The 19,675-nt window shown below is 46.4% G+C and overlaps 2 protein-coding genes across 3 annotated transcripts in view; one reads left to right on the forward strand and one right to left on the reverse strand.

Moving 5' to 3' along the window:
- The first annotated feature begins 252 nt into the window (after window positions 1-252).
- NIPAL4 (NIPA like domain containing 4) lies at window positions 253-6,731 on the forward strand. Of its 2 annotated transcripts, XM_053956765.1 has the most exons (7): window positions 253-269; window positions 2,149-2,205; window positions 3,199-3,289; window positions 4,418-4,578; window positions 4,677-5,260; window positions 5,686-5,730; window positions 6,493-6,731. In XM_053956765.1, coding segments are annotated over exons 2-6 (849 nt in total). In that variant the 5' UTR covers window positions 253-269; window positions 2,149-2,204; the 3' UTR covers window positions 5,698-5,730; window positions 6,493-6,731. The 2 variants fall into 2 exon arrangements, with proteins under 2 accessions (XP_053812740.1, XP_053812739.1); XM_053956764.1 differs by lacking the exon at window positions 6,493-6,731 and having other exon boundaries at window positions 5,686-6,143.
- Window positions 6,732-6,829: 98 nt separating this feature from the next.
- The window catches only part of ADAM19 (ADAM metallopeptidase domain 19), a 32,601-nt gene continuing 19,755 nt past the window's right edge, over window positions 6,830-19,675 (reverse strand). The window contains exons 10-23 of the mRNA XM_053956766.1: window positions 19,067-19,151; window positions 18,692-18,831; window positions 17,389-17,566; window positions 16,479-16,568; window positions 15,112-15,307; window positions 14,729-14,837; window positions 14,027-14,219; window positions 13,390-13,470; window positions 12,785-12,893; window positions 12,548-12,683; window positions 12,258-12,324; window positions 11,496-11,702; window positions 9,991-10,137; window positions 6,830-9,248 (exon numbers count right to left, since the gene is read on the reverse strand). Coding sequence (XP_053812741.1) covers window positions 9,174-9,248; window positions 9,991-10,137; window positions 11,496-11,702; window positions 12,258-12,324; window positions 12,548-12,683; window positions 12,785-12,893; window positions 13,390-13,470; window positions 14,027-14,219; window positions 14,729-14,837; window positions 15,112-15,307; window positions 16,479-16,568; window positions 17,389-17,566; window positions 18,692-18,831; window positions 19,067-19,151 — 1,813 coding nt within the window. The 3' untranslated portion in view covers window positions 6,830-9,173. The remainder of the gene's footprint in view (window positions 9,249-9,990; window positions 10,138-11,495; window positions 11,703-12,257; window positions 12,325-12,547; window positions 12,684-12,784; window positions 12,894-13,389; window positions 13,471-14,026; window positions 14,220-14,728; window positions 14,838-15,111; window positions 15,308-16,478; window positions 16,569-17,388; window positions 17,567-18,691; window positions 18,832-19,066; window positions 19,152-19,675) is intronic.

Raw genomic sequence — 19,675 nt, forward strand, 5'->3', positions numbered from 1 at the left:
TTTGGTGTTTTATCTCCAAGGGTCTCTGATCACCCTTTCGTGCCTTTCCCACCGGGTCGTGTGCCAAGTGATCAGCAGTGCTGTCCCAGCTGACTCTATCCAGGAGAATGGGACTTCAGACAGTTCCTGGATAACTCGGCTGGAAAACAGTTATGGATTCTACATTGGCCTGGGCTTGGCTGTCTTCTCCAGCTTCCTCATCGGGAGCAGTGTTATCCTCAAGAAAAAGGGACTGCTACGGCTGGTGGAGAAGGGAGGCACCAGGGCAGGTAAGGCTTCCATGGGGGCAGGAGGGGCAGGGACCACCTGTTCCTGGGACTGCACACACAATCCAAATTTCAGCACTCCTGAGACAAGGGAATACCTCTGGGTACAGTCAGTCTTCCATCAGCAATGTAAATAAGAGCTTTTGTAGATGCATCTTTGTGTGTGAGAACCAGACAGCAGTGCTATGTGGGAGCTGAGGAGCTAATTCACAGGCCTGGCATTGGAAAGGAGTTAATTTACAGTCTCTGTTGGACAGGAGCTAATTCACAGAGCCCTGCACTGGAGGAGCTCAGCTAAAAGCAGCGTTCCCCTGCCTGGCACCACAAATAGCAAGGGATGGTCCTGTGAGATCAGACGTGTCCCCACAGCAGAACAGAGTGTGAGGCCAGGAGCAAGCAGAGTGCTAAAAGCTCTTTGAAATGGGTCCCTTTGCCCAAAGCTGCAGCTCACAGCTGTGAGCAGAGCAGCACAGCCCTGACCCCACTCTTGCTCTAAGTGAAGCACCAAGCAGCTTTGCCACCAGGTCACTGAGAGGAGGGCGCAGCTCCGTGTGCTTGGATTGCGTTAGCAAGAGCGTGTGAATGCAGGACAGGCCGGCTCTGTGGGAACTCTGTGGTTTCAGAAGGGATCCTTTGGAGCTGTGTTGCACAACAACCTGCAGATAACTTTCCTCCAGCACCAGGCTCTCAGGGCGAGGCGTGTGTTTATGTGTACACACACACATATATATATATATATGGATGGGCAGTGGTGGAGCAGCACTGCCTAGAGCAGAATTGCACTGTGAAATTGGACACATCCCATCAGCATTGCAAACACCCTCCAGCAGCAGGGTAAGTCCTACCTGGCAGCTGACCTACTTGCATAACTGCAAAACAGAGCAATGATAATTAAATTACTGCTGCTTCCCAGTTCTTAAGAACAGTTCTTAAATAATATTTCAGGGGAAGTAAATATCACCATCCCCATTGTACTCTGTGCCCATATGGGGACACAGAGGCATGGAATGATGAAGTGACTGTCCAGAGACAGCCAGCAAAGCTACCAACAGCAGCTGAGCCACTGGGCAGTCTTGGGTTCATCTCCACCCTCTGTCACTGGGCTCGCCACACACAGCTGCTGAACATGGATGAGTTTGCTTTTTGACATTATACTTGCACAATGAAATATCAGTATTGCTTCAACTGTAAATGTCTCTCTCCTCCTTCCCTCCATGAACTCTTCCCACAGCAGAGCCAAGCAAGTAAAACAAGAGCAAACCCCTCCCTATTTTTCAGAATGTTTAACACTCTGAAAGGAATTAGAGATTAATGACAGAAAATTGCAGCTGACAGAAAGAGTTCTTGGGAAAAGCCCTGACCAAGCAAAAAGACCCTAAAACAAATAAACCAGAAATTTCTGAGGAATACCAGAGCATAACATTTGAACTTCAGCATTTATGGAGTTGTTGAGGAATCAGAAGAAGCTGAACTCTAGCAAAAATGTTTCCCTCTGTCCTGAAGTTTTCCTGATCAACTCTTCATTGCCCCTTGTCCTACCTTGCCCTGTACTCTCTCAGTCCCAGTGTGTCACCCCTGCTATGGGAGCACATAACTTTTCTCCAAGGCAAGTCAAACACTGCTGGTACTGACAGCTCCATCAGGTCATATTTATCAAAAACATGGGCTCTCCCTGACCCAGCAAAATCAGGGTTCACCATGTCAGCAGGCTCAAACTCCTGTAGGTTAGGACCAGAAATGGATTAGCTCCAAACACAGTCCATTCTTCCCTGTTCTTTGTCACACTCCTCCCTTTGGAATTTATCCCTCTCCAAAGGGACATTCTCATCTCTTGCTCTGAAGAATATGGTTGTTAACTCCTGCATGTGCTTTTCTTCTCCAGGAGATGGAGGCCATGGCTACCTAAAGGACTGGCTCTGGTGGGCTGGCTTGTTAACCAGTAAGTAGGAGCTGCTTCCCTGGGTTTGCAGCTTTTCCAGGGTCTGTCTCTGTGAATGAGGTGTGGAACAAACTGAGTATAGTGCTTAAAGCCTATTTTCTGTCGAGCTCCCCCATCCTCAGCAGAGGTTCCTCAGGGAGAGGAGAGGCAGTGATCCATGCAGAATCTCCCTCTCATTCCTCCTGCAGCACTGGCAGGACCTGCTAGCTCAGTTTTACCTGATCAAAAGCATGAAAAGCCAGGTTTTAATAGGGCAGCTGGCAGGTCTGCCTGTGTACCAGGCACAGGGCAAACAGCCTCCCCCGAGTGCCTGGGGGCTCTGGGAAGGTTTCATGCTGCAGCACAGGGAGATAAAGAGGTATTGGTAGCACCTCCTTCCTTGAAGAAACTTGCTTTCCCTTAAAACACAACTTAAAATCTTTATTTCCTGCCTGTATCTCCTAAAATTGGACTCAAAGCTTTACAGTATCTCCTAAAATAGGACTCAAAGCTGCACGGAGAGCAGCAGATTTTACAACAGAGCCCTCTCTTCTGGCTGTCACCGTGGCAGGTGCAGCTCAAGGTGTCCCCACCTGGCTCTGCCCTCACTGCACAGGGACAGAGCCACACCACAGCCCCAAGGACATGGTGTGGAGGGGACAAGCAGCCTTCCAGCACTGGGGCTCCCACAGCCACCCCCTTCCTCATCAGCCCCACACAGCCTGGCTGGGCTGGGGGGTTCCTGAGCCCTGACCTGACCAAGCCCTGGCACCCCCAGCCCTTCCCATGGAGGGGTTCCCTTCCCCAGGGGTGCCTCTTGTAATTTGAAATAGATTGTCACTCACTGTCTGCCCCTGTTTAGCAGCAGGATGAAACCCCCAGCATAAAACCCATTCTCCAAGTGACATAAAACCCATTCTCTAAGTGACATCTTGCTGGTTTGCAAACCCCCAAGAGAAAACACAGAAAGTGCTCTGTAACTGACTGGTATTTATTTTTCTTGTGTTTGTTTAGTGGGTGGAGGGGAAGCTGCCAACTTTGCTGCCTATGCCTTTGCTCCTGCAACTATTGTCACACCTCTGGGGGCTCTGAGCGTGCTCATAAGGTGATTTTTGTGTCTATAAATTGAAATTTACCATTTTTTTTTTCTTGTTTGCCTGTTTGACTTGTAAAAATAGACTTGAAGTGACACTAATATGATTTATTCTGCCCAAAGCAAAAAAAAAGTCTCAATGTTTTCTAAAAAACCCTTTAACAGTTGTTGTCCTTTTTGAGGGATCACTTGGGAACCATTGAATTAAGTAGCTTGCCCTTCTGGAAATGCTGGATGTGTAGAGCAACCACATACACTGCAGGTTAAATTATTGCAAATATCTGCCTTACTTCATTCCTTATTCCAGCTCTTTAGCCACTCAGGATTGGTGGGGTTTTAATGTTTGTTTGCTTGCTTTAATTTTGTTTTTGTAATCAAGAGTACTAAAAATTTTAAAAGGTCAAAAAATAACAGGCTTGTTTTCAAACTGCCTTTCACCTGCCTTTTATTTTATAAGCTTTTAAGGTCCTCTCATATTGTTGGGTTTTATACTTCTGGCTGTTCCCAAAAGGGCTGAAACCCTATTTCATTTCTTTATTTTTAAATAGGAGATTCCTAGCAAAATACATGGCTCTGGCTACTTAAGGTTTTATAGAAAGACTGTATTATGAAATGCATAAGCAAACTGAGAGTTAGGACTGCTCTGGTGTCTTGCCCCAGATTTTTTTGGACAACAACTGGGTATTTTTGCAAATATATCTGTAGCTCCAGTACTTTTAGAGTTTCTCTTTCTAATGGTTATGATGATTTATTTAAAATTAACATAGTTTTTTTGTTGTTAGGTTCAGGCTTTTTCTCTGTTACACTGGCCCTTGAATTAATTTTCTTGTGCACTAAAAGCTTCATAATGCTCAGCAGCTCCTGTATGATTCTGCTGACCCTGAAAAAAAATATTTCTGAAGATGTGCTAAAATATTCAGCATGTTTGCACCTTGCTGACACAAGAGCTGTGATCTACAGGTCACACCTGCACCCCTGCAGGTTCAGCTGTGATCATGTATTAACCCACTGGACTCCCAACTAATTTACACCAAAATTGTCTCCTTGTATTACATGGAAGCATTCTTAACTTTCCTAGAGCTGCTGTTCCTTCTTCAAAGGAGTGCAGAGCACCAGCTGATGTTTTTCTGTCCCGTGCAGTGCCATTCTGTCCTCGTATTTGCTTGGAGAACGGCTCAACCTGCTGGGAAAGCTGGGCTGCCTGCTGAGCCTGGTGGGCAGCACTGTGATGGTCATACATGCCCCAGAGGACGAGGAGGTCACCACTCTGGAGGAAATGACTGCCAAGCTGAAGGAGCCGGGTACGCAGCCAGCCGTGCTTTCCCTCTCGGGGCCGGGCAGTGCAAACCTCTCCCCATGCCCACCGCTGGAGTTTTGAGTGCTTCTCTCCCTGCTGCAGGTTTCCTGGCTTATGCTGCAATCCTCCTGGCTCTCTGCTTCCTCCTGATCTTCTACCTCGCCCCCCGTTACGGGCAGAGCAACATCCTCATCTACCTCACCATCTGCTCCGTCATCGGCGCCTTCTCCGTGTCCTCAGTCAAGGGCTTGGGAATTGCCATCAAGGGCTTCTTTGCTGGCCAGCCTGTGCTGCAGCACCCACTGACCTGGATCCTGGTCATCACGCTGGTGGCATCCATCACCACGCAGATCAACTACCTCAACAAGTCTCTAGACATTTTCAACACCTCTTTGGTGTTCCCCATCTACTACGTGCTGTTCACCACCATCGTCATCGCCACTTCCATCATCCTCTTTAAGGAGTGGGTCGCCATGACCGTGGTTGACATCATTGGGACAGTCTGTGGCTTCCTCACCATCATTTTGGGGGTGTTTTTACTCCATGCTTTCAAAGACATGGACGTCAGTTTAGGGAATTTACCCCAAGTCCTTCAGAATGAACAACCAGCACCCGTCACCAGAGATGACAAGAACATCCTGATAGAGGTGGACAACTCCAGCATTGCCCCAGAGGATAAACCCAAAGTATTCATGCTCTACACTTAGGGTGTTACATGCAGGGGACTGGAGGTTGGGTGGGTGATGTCAATATTCTAAGTGTCAGGGGAAAATTTTAAAAAGGAAAAGCAGAAAATAAAACAAACAGTGTCTTTTCCAAAGTCAAATCTTTCTCCAGGCTTTTGGACAGGATCTCTGTTATGGAATGGGAGCAAGGGGTGTGTTTAATCCTCTCTGGGCCGTAATACATGCAGCCACTGGAAACAAAAATCCTCTAGAAATACGATAGTGCTGGAACAAAGCTCCTCTCTGAGGCCCCTTCCCTCTCTTATTCTTGGCAGGGCTGATGTTTACCCTTCACTCCTTCCCCCGGGTGGCCATTGATGTCTTTGTTGCCAGGCCTTGATGGATCATTGATTAGTGGTTTTTGTCTCTTTTTGTTTCCTTTCTAGACACTGGCATGAACTCTAAAATACACACCAGCGTCTCAAGAGGAGGTGAGAGACAAGGACTAAACGCTGCTATTCAGACTCTGCTCATCCATGTTTAATCACTTGCTCTGCAAATAAGGGGTCAAGAATATTGGTGAATATGGGCAAGACATGGTGAATTTTGCAATAGCTGCTCACTCAGGCTCAGTGGCAGGACTCAAGCCATGAAGTGTTTTTTACAGAGACATCTTTTTCAGCTTTTGTTTTTTTGTGTGTGAAGCAGTGTTAATTATTTTTATGGGAGTTTCATTTGTTTGGGGTTTTGCTTTTTTTTTTTTTTCCCTGAGCAGCTCTGGTGCCCAGGCCTTGGTGAAGTTGCTGGGCCTGACCCAGACCCCACCTGAGAAAGGGCAGTCCTTGCTCAGGCTGGGAAGCTCTGGAAGGGTAAACCCCGTGTCAAGAGAAACTCTACCACTGTCTCCAAGACTTCTTATGATGATTTTTTCAGTTGAAAGACCAAGTGCCTGTAAATATAAAGTATTTTTTTCCTCAGGAAATATCTTGACCTTGGAAAACCTCCCAAATTCTTTGAGCCCCATGAGGTGTCCTGCTGTCTTCTGAGATGCTCACCTGATTATACCTGAGTGTGAGCATCACTGAGCAAATACAATGTGGGGTTTTGGGAGAGAGGATGATCCAATTTCCTATTTTAATAACATTTCAGTGCTATCTTTTTGGAATGTGGAAAGGGAAATAAAGGGTTTTTTCAAAATTAAAAAAAAAAGTTGTAGGTTGATCTGAAAGTTTTTCGTTATTTCATCTTACCAGTGTATCCCTAAAGGATAAAGAGGCTGAGGGACAGCTGAGAACAACAGAAAGAGCATCAGAGTAAAACTGCAGCGACCTCCTTTGGTGGCAGAAAATAATCCAAGTCACTCACTCCAGCTTTGGTTTTGGCATCCTAATCACTGTGATGGTTGGTGCATTTTATTTTAGAAAATGGCTGTAAATAGGATTCATCTTTCTTCACTCTAGAAGTGCATTTCATTAAAGCAATCATGCCATCCCTGGAGAAATGCCTCCAGAAATGCCTCCAAATGTAGAAAATGAAGATTTGAACTGAGATAATGAAATAATAGACTGCGAGAGAGTATTTGTTAATGACACCAAACAAATTTTATTAAAACTAGGCAAAAGGCACAATGAATTGCATTCTTCAAGTATTTGCATAGATGCATAGAGAGCATTATTGTAAACCATTAACATGTGGACATAGAAGAAAGTGAGATGTATTTGTTATAAGTTCTCCCAAGTAATATTATCTTTCAAAGTATCAGGTTTAACATCTTTTACTCCTCCTGCAGTTCCCCTGGTCTCATTCACTCAACTTGTACACGTGAAAATTTAAAAGGACTTACTTAAAACTACTTAAATCTCCTTTTGGAGATTTTTGTGACATTCCAGCAATAAAGTTTTCTATTAGAGTTTGGGCATGTCCAGTTGTTCTCTGAGCATTGCGTGTCCAGGGGCATTTTTTGAAACCTTGATCCCATGCTCACATGAAATGCAGTGAAAATAATTTTAGTGACTTTTAGTGGCCATTTGCTGAAGGTCAGGGGTTGGAGCAGAAGTGCTGCTGCCCTCAGTGAGGGCTCAGATATGAGATCAAGTTCTGTGGTTGAATCAACAATTACAGTGTATGTACAGTCCTGCTGCACTGTGAGCAGCCAAACCTGCCATTACATACCAAGAAACAACAAGTTTGGGGGTTGTTTTAAATACACATTTTTATATGTAATATACCCCAACTATTGAAAAAGACAAAGATTAGAAAGCTGTTGTCTTTTACTTGCCCTCCTTTTTTTAATAAGGAAGTTTTTTAGATTGGTTTGTTTTCCAGGCACATAGAAGGTAAGAAAAGGTCTAAAATTCGTAAGAAGAGGAATAATCTGTGACAATTTCAAGACACGCCATGTGAACTGTTTCCTTGTGGAGAAAGAGGTAGTAAAGTTGTGAAAACTAATGTGACTTCAGTCATCCTACAGATACACTACTACATATAACTACAAATTTAATGAGTTCTTGGGGTCTGTCTGGGATTTCTTTAATGAGTAGATCTTAGGAAAAGAGAACCAGCAAACAAGACTCATTTTCTTTATGCCAATAATACAGTTTCTCACATGTGGAGCAGCAGTCATACTCTTTGAGGATTTGTCCATAGTAAATCAGACACAAGAGGACTGTTGTAACTACAGCTCCAGATTTCCCTGTGTTCTCCTAGGAAATAATTTCAAGGAAAAAAAAAATCTGGCATAACAGAAGGTCTTATTTTAAAATCCTGAGGAAAAAAAAACCCCACATACAATAGCCAAACTATTAGGAGAAGAAAAAACTAAATTCATAAGGGAGGGTCCTCAGGGTCAGAACCATCAGTTGCTTAAAGTGCACACAGACAGCTCTCTCCATCCATGGCCTGGAGAAAAAACCTGGAGTAAGAGAGCTGCCCTACAAAAGCACCATGTGTTGTGTTAATAGTTCAGCTGTTTCACCACCTGGGCATTTTTCAGGTAGGTTTCTCAGTGGTTTGGGAAGCAGACAGCCCATGCTGAGTTGCAGCTCAGCACAGACACATGCAAAAACATCTCCTGCTGGCAGTACCGCACGCTGCAGAGGGGTCTCAGCATTGCCTTCTGCTGAGCTTCCTGCTGGCCTTCTGCTCTGGATCTGGGCCAGAGCTGCCCTGTCGTACCTTGAGTGTGTCCTAATGACATGGATTGGAGCTCATGGGCCGTGCTGGGGCTGCTTCTGGGATTTACAGCCTTTACCGAGGCAAGACAAGTGAGTGCTGGAGGACAGAAGGGTTGCAATGTTCCTGCTGAAGAGGGTTATATGGGGAAAGTAATGAAATAAAAAATAATCCCCTCTGCTAAAGCTGACCAAAATCCACAGTGGCTCCACAAATTATATTTTCATGGTTGGCTCCCTGTTGGGGCCCCACTTGCCACCCCCTGTAAACAGAGAATAAACTGAAGAATGTTATCACCAGCTGCTCTCCCCAGAGGCAGTGGGTTCTGTATAGCACCAATATGCTCCTGCAGCTGCATGGGGGGGCTGAGGAAGCCAACAGGGCTCACATGAAAGCCCACCAAGGCCAGCACCTGCACTCACAGCTTGTTCTCCCTGGTAATACTTAAATAACTGATTAAAAACACGTGAAACCCCCATCACCCCATCCCTGCACTGGATATTGCACAACAATATTTAAATACCGTACAAACAAGTCATCCTTATGTGGAAAAGGCAGAGAGGGTCCAGCTGAGCCTGGTGTGTACCTGGGGCACCCCTGCCATGCCTGACTGCAGCCTGGGGAGTCACAGAGAGAGCAGGGCTGGGGCAGGAGGAGAGGAACTGAGACACTGTCCGTGGCAGTGAAGGTGTGAGAGTGGTTTTGGGTGATGAAGGCCATCCAGTGCCCTGTGAAGGCCAGAGCCAGCCAGGAACAGGCTGCCTCAGGAATGCCCACGGGAGCCTGGCTGTCCCATTTTCAAGTTGTTCACTGCTCCAGCTGTCCAGGCACCAGCACCCTGGGTGAGATGGAAAAAGGGGAACAGAAGAGAAGTGAGCACTGATGGAAGAACAAGCACCCTCCTCGCCCTCTCCTGGAGCTGATGTTAGCCTGTCTGCATTCACAACCCAGTGCGTCACATAGGAACTCTCCCACAAGGAGGTTCCTGCAGTTTTCTCCATTTTCCACAGCTGACCTCCAGTATATTGCAGGCTGGAGACACATAACTGTGCTGTGTGAAGTGGAGATGTTTTGTGTTAAAGGGCCCAGTGTGCAGAGCACTGAACTCGGTGCATAGAAGTCCCTTAGTAAGTGCCTGTATTCAGGATGATTTTTGTGAAACACTCCCTGCAGAGAAAGCATATCCTTAGCCATGGCTAGAGAGGCTGGAAAGAATTTTTGTTCTTTACAGGGATCTTCAAGTTTTATGTGAATCTTCATGTTTTGCTGCTCTTCACTAACACTTCTGGGTCCCACAGCCCTTGACCCCTTTGCTCTGCCCCACTCACACAAATGCCTTGCCTGAGGAAGTGTTCAGGGCTGTGGAGGGCTGAATTCACTGATTTGCTCAACTCCCTAAATTCCTAACATGAAAGAGGTGAAAACAGAGATCCCTGCAATAAAGGTGACCAACCCACAGCCCCTCTGTGTCCACCCACCTGGGCTGTGCACAAAGGTGTTGTGCAGGCTGAAATTCCCTTCAGAGTGTTTTTATTCCCCAGGGGTGAGTGGTGCTTCCCAGCACCCCTCTCAGTGCCTACCTCTGGCACAGGCTGGAGGCGTCCAGGGGCTCTGCCGTGCCCAGGAGGCAGTGGGACAGCAGGGCTGCTCCCCTGCCAGCCTCTGGATCTGGATGGGATGGGATTCGCTGGCAGAGCTCTCTGGGGTGGCCGGGGCCTTGAAATGTCCTACAGAAGAAAGAAAGAGTCTTGAATTGAAGCCTTAAGTTTTGGAAGTAATAGGTAACCTGTGTTCCAGAGCCTTTTGAATTAGCCACGTTAACTGATGCACTTCATGGCTGGAAGCAAGTTCCACACACATACACTCACTGTTTGTTTGCCTATACAATGCCTGTAAACATGATACAGGTGCATGTTCTTGTGCCCATACAAACACACACAGACCCACAAGCAGTTATTATTTGTTTGTGCACACAGCTGTCCTTAATAGGATGCTCAGAGCATTATATTTTCCATTCATCTAATGAATCTCAGTGGAAAGCATGTCCCAGGGGGAGAAGTTACCCTCATAAGAGCCAATTGCCTGTTGTTGCTCAGGCTCTGTGCTAAGCTGCTGCCTTACAGGTGTTGATTTAACAAACACAGCTGCACTCACAACTTGGAGGGCACCCAAAACCTCTGCAGTCTCCTCAGACTATGCATAGATGCAATGCTTGATGGCTTGGGGATCTATTGCTCTCCAAGGATCTTGCCCTGTGACTCCAGGAAGGACAAGGCAGAGTAAATTCCACTGACTGCCAGGTCTGAAGAGCTCCTATAGGAATAGCAAGAGAGCAAATCTGGCAGATGCTGCAAACATCCAGGAAGGCAAATGAAACTAGCAAAAAGTGACATTAATTATTTCCCCTTTGTCTTCCCCAGCTCGTGGCTCTCCACGAATCCAGAAACAGCCAGGTTTCTTGTGGAAATCCTATGAAAAGTGTTCCATCTCCTAAGGCTGACTGAGATAAAGAGACTGGATGTGTTGGGGAGGGAACACAAAGGAGATCATGGGGAACTTGTCAACAAGCAGCTGGGAAGGATACCTATTCCTTATTGACAGCACTCAGCTTCCTGCTTTTGTTTTAGTTTTCTTTCCTGCTGAAGTGCTGGCTGTTCACAGGAACAATGGAGCTAGAAACAAACCCCATTTGCTAAGATTTTGCTCTGTAGGGTTTGTTTTCCTCTACGTCCTTCAGAGAGAGACTGCCTGGGAACCAGCCTCCTGCTACCTGCTGTAACTGGGCCCTCTGCTTCTTTGAGGGCCCCAATATAATAATATTGTTTTGCAAAATGAGTTGAAGTCAGTCTGAGTGATTTACCATCTTTCCAATAAGAATGTGGGATCCATAGTAAGTTTAGAACAGAGCTGCCAGCAAAATAAATAAATCTTCCCTTTTAACCTTTAAAATAACCCCATGGAGAGGAAGCTCACATAAGATGGGGTCAGTTTGGGTCAAGACAAACAGTTCCCCCAGGGCGAGAGGCCTCACCAGAACAAACCTGCAATCAAAGAGCATCTACAGGATGGCAGCACGACTCCATACCTGAGAGGTTGGAGGTTTGGGAGCAGGAGGTGCTGGCCTGCTCGGGGGTGTCCTCCGGGGAATGTCCTTGGGCTGCGCCGGCCCCACGGGCTGTCCCCCACTGCAGCTGTGGCTGCCAGGGAAGGTGGGTGGCTGCTGCCTGCTCATCTGCAGCCCTGGAGCTTGCTGAGAAGGAGGTTTGGATGGGATTTCAGGGAAGCCAATCACCTGTGCAGAAAAACCACAAATCTTCATGTGTTTCCACTTCAAACCACCCTTTATACTTGCTGCAACACTTCTGAGGATCTACGTGAGGTCTCTGAGCCACAGAGTAGAAAATATTGCCTGCAACTCCAGTATGTGTTGTGCATGTCTGGTAGGTGTTGATTAGATGGACTGGGACAACTTGGGATCATGAGGCAGAAATGGAAATCACGAGAACAGAGTAATCCAGGCATCAATGTGATAACAGAGGATCTTGCATAAAAACCCAGGGTTTGCCATTTCTCCAGTTTTGAGACAGGGGATGTGACAACAGAGGATCCAGCGGGTGAGACAAGCAGCCACACAAGCCTGGTCAAATCCCAGCTCCTGCCTTTGAGGAAATCACTAGGAACAGGTGCTACACTCAGCTAACGCTGACTTTCAGCCAGGGGTGATGTCTGTCTCCTTTTCCCATCCTTTGATAAAACCACTCCCTAACCCCAGTGTGAGGGGAAACGCCATCCCACACCTTGGGGCAGCTGCATCTCTGCCCTGCAGGTGGAAGGACCCTGCCCCTACCTTCCTCTGCTGCTGGGGGGTTCTCAGCTTGAAGGCAGGGTTTGCATGCCCAGCTCCAGAGGTGTCACTGACAATGAAAGAAAGAAAAGGGTGTTAATGTCTTGATATGTTTTCTCCTTTATTTTCCTGTATTTACTATTTTATCTTCACTGGAGTGAAAAAATGAGAAGCCACTAGTGCCTATACCAACAAATCAATTTAGTGACATTCCTCACAGCATTTGCAATGTCTCTTCTGTCCTGGAAGGACAGAAGGGGACAAGGAGACAAGGCACAACACTGACAACTTACCTGAACTGAGGTGTCTTCTTTAGAGAACAGATGGCAAATTTATTCCAGCATTTCAGATAATAGAATAAAAACAAGATTCCTTTGAGAAGGAGAATGGGAGCCAGGATTGCCAGAGCTATCACAACCGCTGAAGAGCCTGAGGGCAAGAAAGTAGAGTTTGTTAAATGGAAAACTCTCTGCTCCCAACCAACTCAAGTCCTTCTGAAGTGGCCCCGAGGCAGAGCTGGTTCCTCTCACCTTCAGGCAGAGGGGGACCACTGTCCAAGCTGCCTCCTGTCCCTTCCTTGTTGCAGAACGGGGGGGCCCAGCCCTGGTTGCAGTGGCAGTTCTTGTTGTTGTTGCACACCTGGAGTGGGAAGACTCAGAGATTCAAGTGGAAGCTACTAAGAAACCTGCAAGTGAAAACAAACTAAGCCCTTGCTGAATTAAATACTTCAGGAGAGACTCCAATGGGAGCTGAGTGCCTGGAAACTCTTTTCTTCAGGGAGTGGAAGCAATTTGGGTTAAACTGCCCTAAATATTACCTTTCGCTATGTTTTTTCTTTAGTCTGTTCCTTTTTATTCAGTCTAAACCAGGATATTTTTCTTTAAGATTACTCCTTGTTTTTAATTTATTGCAATTCATATCCCTCCAACAGACCTCCTTAAATCCTGTCAAAAGGACATTCATGGACAAGCTAATGCATCAAACAGGAAAGAAATATTCAAAAATGATAGCCAAGAAGCCAAAGTCCAGAACAAACCTAAGGAAGGTATCAGAATTGAGCTGAACAAGCAGTCACAGAAGAACAGAAGCCCATCCTGCTTCAGCCTGGAATGGAGATGAGAAAGGAGACACTTACTCCATGCCCATGGCACTTCTTGCTACAGCTCTCAGAATCAAAGATGATGGACATGTTCTGGCAGCGCCCCTCAAAGCAAACCTGCACAGAAAGCATCCAAAAAGTCAGTGTTACTTCTCTGAGTTATCTACCATGTCACTGCCTTTGGCTGTTTTGTGACTTGTGACTTGGAAACAGAACTAATTAACTCTCTGGGCAGAGTAACAGGAGATGAAGTTAACCTGGTTCCCAAGCAAACAGTTAATCACTACCCCAAATCCCAGTCCATGTGAATCAGAGAGAAGTGGGAGCTCACAAGTGGCCACAGCTTGGCCATGCCCATGTGGCAAGTCCCTGAGGGAGCTCTCACATGTCTTGGTTTCCATCTGTGTCTCATCTTTAAGCGAGACAACTTCAACCAACTAACGAATCCCAGATTTAGCACTGGCCCTGAACTTCATCTGGCAGAGACATAAAGCCTTTGGTGTGCGTCCTTCTCTGAAACCTCCAAGGAATTATTTTTCTAACAAATACAGAAATCTCCTAGAAGAGCATTAGACATAAAAAATTAATAGCTTGACAACCACAAAGCACATTCTGGGTGGAAAAGTGATACTCTGAACCTCCCCCAAGCCACTCCAGGCAGAACTGTACCTACATGATGGCTCCCACACTTTGTTCCTGTCAACACCAAGCCAGGGTCCAGCATCTCCTTCTCCTCGCTGTCGGATGTGTACACGTGGGTCCCGCGGCAGCGCTGGGTGTTCACAGTGGTGTCTATGGGCACTGCATTGGGCTGCAGGGGTTTGGAAGCCGAGCTCTGGCACTGGATCTTCCCGCATTTAGCATCTCTGATTTCAAAGGAAAGGCTAAAGTGATTATTCCTGGCTTGCTGAATGTTTTGCAGACATGAGCTCTAAATGTAAATTAAAGCAGCAGTGCTGAGTCATTGTTAAATGAGCAGGCACCTCCCCAAGAATTATCTGATGGATACTGATGGTACCACCCCACAGTCCCATGGATGGGGGATGTCCCCATGGATGGCCAACCTCAACAAAATCAGAAGTAAGACTAAGAAATTTTTGACTCAGTTAGAAAGCTACATTGATCTTATGGATTTAAAAAAATCCCTCCTTTTCTGTTGCTTTGGAAGAACATCAACTAGATGTTTGAAAATGGTGAACCAAAAGCTTCAGCTGTAAGGGCTCCAAGTCCCACAAGGATGCAGCTGGCTTCCCAGGAGCCAGAGGGAGGGAGTGAACCAATGCATGGATCAGTTTTATCTCCTGCCCCATAATTTTGTAACATATAAAACCATCTTCTCCAGTGAGCAACCCTGGGCTGCCACTCTGCTTTGTACCTCACGTCACACTTCCTGTAATTCCCGTAGATGTCTTTCCCACAGTTCCCGTAGATGTCTCCAGCAGCATTGACCTTCTCAAAGCAGGCGTCTGGTGCTGGCTGTGCTCCTGCATGGAAGATAATCAAGTGGCTGCTTCATCTCACCCCATGCCAACCACTCACTTGTCCTTTTTCTGGAATGGGTGGAGCATGGGAAATTTTTTGCTGCCTCCTCCACGTGAGTAAGGCAGGAGAAAAGGCCCCTCAGACTCTGCTGCTGACAGCAGGTATGGAAGGTACTCCTGCCTTGCTCAGGGTGAGGAACAGCAGGGTGAGGGGTAACAGGAGCAGAGCGTTTGCTGGTTCAAAGGCCAGCAGGTTGTGTGCAGGCAGTGTCCTTACCAGGCCCCCAGAGCTGCACACACTGGTCCCTGTAGGTGAGGCACATGCCACTGTAGCAATAGGCCTGTCCCCCGTCACAGGGAGCCCCGTCGATCTGGTACGAGTTGAGGGGGCAGAATGGGGACTCGCCAGTGCAATATTCTGGGAGGTCACAGAGTCCTGACCTCTTCCTGCAGGGAGTTCCTGGAGACATCAGCTAAAAAGAGACAGTGGGAAAAGCCCAGAATTATTGCTTGGCTCCTCTGTGGTTTCATGTCTGTAGATAAGGCAGAACCTTGCTTGTGTCACTTTGTCCTCCTTGTCTAAGTTTTGAGGTCAGCAGTGATTTGTGCCTCTGGGACTTCATTAGCTGGGTGAGCTGTGTAGAATACAATTAATGACTGCATCCCTTCCCCAGGGAGCAATGAGGTCATGCACAGAATGTAAGGCTGCCAGACCTCATGGGGACACTGATCCATCTCACTCTACCCTAGGGTAGGATCCAATTTACCTGAACCATTCCTGACAGATGTTTGTGTAATCTGTTCTCAAAACCCTCCCTGGTTGGGAAGTTTGTTTCTGTGTTTGCCTGTCATTTCTGCTGGAGACATTTTCCTGATGCATAACTTATGTCTCCCTTGCTTACAAGTTTACTCAGTTCATTCTTCTCTTGTCCACCACAAATGTGGAGAACAAAGGGAACTCACAGTTACATCTGGGAGGTTGCTCCAAGTGAGTCCAGGTGGATTTCTGGAAATTGTTTTCCCCATGCTCAGGATAGGTCAGTAAGAGCATACAGTCAACGTGCAAACATAAAAATGAGCTTAAGAGAAATGTTTGCCCATGTTCGTTTTTGAGTTAATTTGTTGTTAAATTTGAGATCTTTGGCTCCAAAACTAGAAACATATTTTAACCAGTCACTGTAAGGAAAGCTGAGGTTTAAAATTATACTCTTTGCCAGCAGTTTTTGAGCAAACACCAGAGCTAAAGGGATTCAGCTGCACCCCAGAAAAGAGGGTTCAGAGCAAACACAGCATCCAGCCTAATCCCTGGAGGAAGTGTTTGCTCCATGAGCTCTGTCTAGATTTCATCTAGAGCCAATGGAGACAAATATCATCTCTCATTTATCCCTCAGTGTTTAAGAGAGGCAGTGTGACTTCACACCAGCAGCACTCACAGCTCATCTTAAGATATCACAGGAGTCAATTTTATCAGCCCCAAGAAAGGACCCCACTAGTTTGATTACACTCATGGCTAAAGAAAAGTCAAACCAAGTGAGGAGTTAAACTCCACATTTGGCTGTTTTCTCCCCTTCCCCCTCCAGTTTCCAGCTTCACATTTGCCCCCTTGTTATTCCCTTTCCTCTCAGGAAAACCCAGAGATCCCACCTTGCACTGGTGGCAGCAGCTGCCATGGGCACATTCAGCACCAGGTTTCAGGGAGCAGGTCCTGGGGTCACAGCAGGGGTTCCTGCAGTCCTGGAAGACAGTGAGATGCAGCAGAGCTCACAGGGCAGGTCTGAGCTGGCACTGAGGTGTTCTCACACACAGTGGATCACACACAAAGTAAAACCCTCCCTTCCAGGTTATCTCAGGGTACCCAGCACAAGCTGAATGCCAGCACTGCCCAGCCTCCCTCTGATGGGCTGATGGGATACAACTGCTTGTGCTTATCACATCTGGAGAGTCTGGGCTGCTGCTTCCAGCTCCCTTCTCTCTTCTGAGGCAAAGGATGGATTTGCAGAAGTGAGGTGCAGTGCTGAGAGAAGGCCCATCCTTAACAGGAGTGGAGCCATAGGTAAAGTGAATTTATATATGAAACTGCAACATCTGGAAGAATGTTTTCACTGAAAGGGTTGTTCAGCATTGGGATGGGATGCCCAGGGAGGTGGTGGAGTCACTGTCCCTGGAGGTGTTTAAGAAATGACTGGATGTGGCATTCAGTCCTGTGGTTCTGCTGGCAAAGTGGTGATGGGTCACAGGTTGGACTTGATGATCTTGGAGGTCTTTTCCAACCTAAATGAATCTGTGATTCTGTCACCTAAAATCGCTTTTTCATCACCTCTGTTCAGCCCTGGACCACACCATCCCTGAGTTCTGGGTGGATTGTACCACACACTGTGAAATCAGATGTAATATTTTAGAACCTTGATCTACATTTACATACAGGGAAGATATTTTTCGCTCCTGCACAAAGAAAAGCTGATTACAAATCACAAAACTGTATTTGCAAAATACATAATAAAAAAAATAATGCATCCCACTAAACCCCAAATGGTTGGATCTGAACAATTGTTACCTCCACCTCTCCACAGTCACACTCCTCCCCCTCTTCCAAGTAGCCATTTCCACATTTCCCTCCACCATACATTCTTTTGGTGTCTGGCATGTTGGAGAGACACATCCCTCCACCAGACTGCAGATACTTCTCCAGCTCTTGTCTGTTGCACTGGTTGAACACCTTGGGGAATGGGTGCCTGAACACAGAGAGGGTAGAAAAACATGAAGACAGGTCTGGGCAATGGTTTAGAGAAGCAAAAAGAAGCACATGCAAATCCTGACGGGTGCCAAAGGACACAGGTCTCTCCCTGAAATTCTTGGAGTTGTGCTAAAGCAGGTTGTGATTTCCTGTGCCTGCACTACACAAGTGAGACTGCACTGCAAGATTGTTTAATAATATGATGGCCTTACAAAATGAGCTTTATAGAACCAAAATATATTGAGTTATATTTGACTGTGATTGCTGACAAGAATGGCTGTCCTCTCCTCTTCAGTACTGGAGCTGTGATTTATTCCCAGCTGCCTGAACAAGCCTGAGAATCCAGCAGTCAGCCTGTGAGCCTAACAGCTAAAAATAATATTTATTTTTTCCCATCCACCACCTCATTTTGAAGAATGTGACTATTGTTTGTGACACGATTTATTAATTTCTGTGGCTACAATGCCTGTGCACTCTATGTGTGGCTGTGCATGTGTGTGGATGTTGTGTGCTCTACTTGCGTGCCACTGTGCTTTCACTTCTCACCCAAATGGTTTTGGAGGAAATGATGCACATAAAAGAAGATGCCTATGAAAAAACAAAAATCTATTTAAACAGAGGAAGGCTTGATAAAATGGTGAATGTGGCTTTAAGTGTATGGGTTCATCTGGCATGTTTCGTGACTGCATTGTAGAAATTGTTATGTTTCCTCATCCAAAATCAAATTCTGAATACCTATGGGCTTCTAGAGCCACTCTTGCTTCCCCTTTCTCTCAAAGACTTCTTTCCTGTAAAATACAGGCTCTGTATTACCAGAAAACCAAGGAGTATTCATAAGAAAAAGGAACAGGAAAATTTTCCTTTTGCCCGACAGTTCAGAGCTCCATTTTCAAATGCTGCCGTTACCCACAGTCAGTCTCAGGCAGGAATTAGTTCCTTGGGAATTAGCAAATTGCTGCTGCTCCATGACCAGGGTTTGTCCAGCAATATTTTGTCTACAAACACTGACTCCAGCAGGCAGCAACAAACTCACTTTCACTCTACATTTCTAGCTCTTATTCCACCAAGGCTCTTGTAGCAAAGCCCTTTACATTCCTCCCTGAGCCCATGAGGACGAACTCACCCCGTTGCAGAAGCCATGATGCAGCCCCCATCTGCTGCAGGGGTGCTACAGCAGCCAGCAGAATCATGGTTCATGCCAAAATTGTGTCCCATCTCATGGGCAATGGTAGCAGCAACACCAATGGCATTATCAGAGTGGTCCTGTGCAAGGTCAAAGAGGCACGTCAGCATTTTTCCTGTGCACCTCTGGGTCAATGGGGTGAGGGGAACTTCTCATTTGTACATGTAGAAAATATCTACTGAATGTATTCCTGCCTATAAGCAGGTGAGTGGAGAACTTCCCAGGAAATAATTTCTCCCTGGGCTTTAGGAGACATCTCTCCTATGTATTCACTGCTGGCAAGAAGCTTTATATTGGGGGTTGGCAATTACTTACCATGTTTACTCCTCCTGACTGGAAATCAGAGCACATGGCCATCACGGGAGCCAAGCCTACTGTGGTACCTTTGAAGGGCACACCCCTAAAATCAACCCAGAAAGAGCATGAATTGGCACTGAGGCACTCGAGGAGGCAGGCAGAGAAATGCACCCTGCTCCCTACACAGTGTCAGGGGGACACATTGTCTTTATAGTGTCTTCCAGTGCCGGACATCATAGCAGAATTACAAAGCCTTTAGGTCTGTTTATCTTGGACTGCTCCTCTGTTTTATGGGCCAGCCAGACAATCCTATTTTTTATAATGGTTTGGTTCCAAAAAATGCTCCTGCTGAGCTTTGCAACAAGCACAGAAAACACTGTTTCTGGATCCTTAGCTGAATACTGTTTGTGAATACTTAATTTACCATAAGCCTGATATTTGCCAGCTTGGGATTTGGGGACTTGAGGGAGTAGTAGGTAACACCTCTGAGGTGCAGCCACGCTCTGCTCCTGCCTCTAAGCTGGAATTCTGCACCACCTTGACAGCATCTTTGAAATGGGAGCCCTGGAAATTGGTCTCAGGACATGGTCAGATGGAGAGGAAATACAGTAATGTTAAAGGGGAAAA

Source organism: Vidua chalybeata, chromosome 15 (genome assembly GCF_026979565.1).
Source record: "Vidua chalybeata isolate OUT-0048 chromosome 15, bVidCha1 merged haplotype, whole genome shotgun sequence".
In the NCBI taxonomy this organism is placed as follows: domain Eukaryota; kingdom Metazoa; phylum Chordata; class Aves; order Passeriformes; family Viduidae; genus Vidua; species Vidua chalybeata.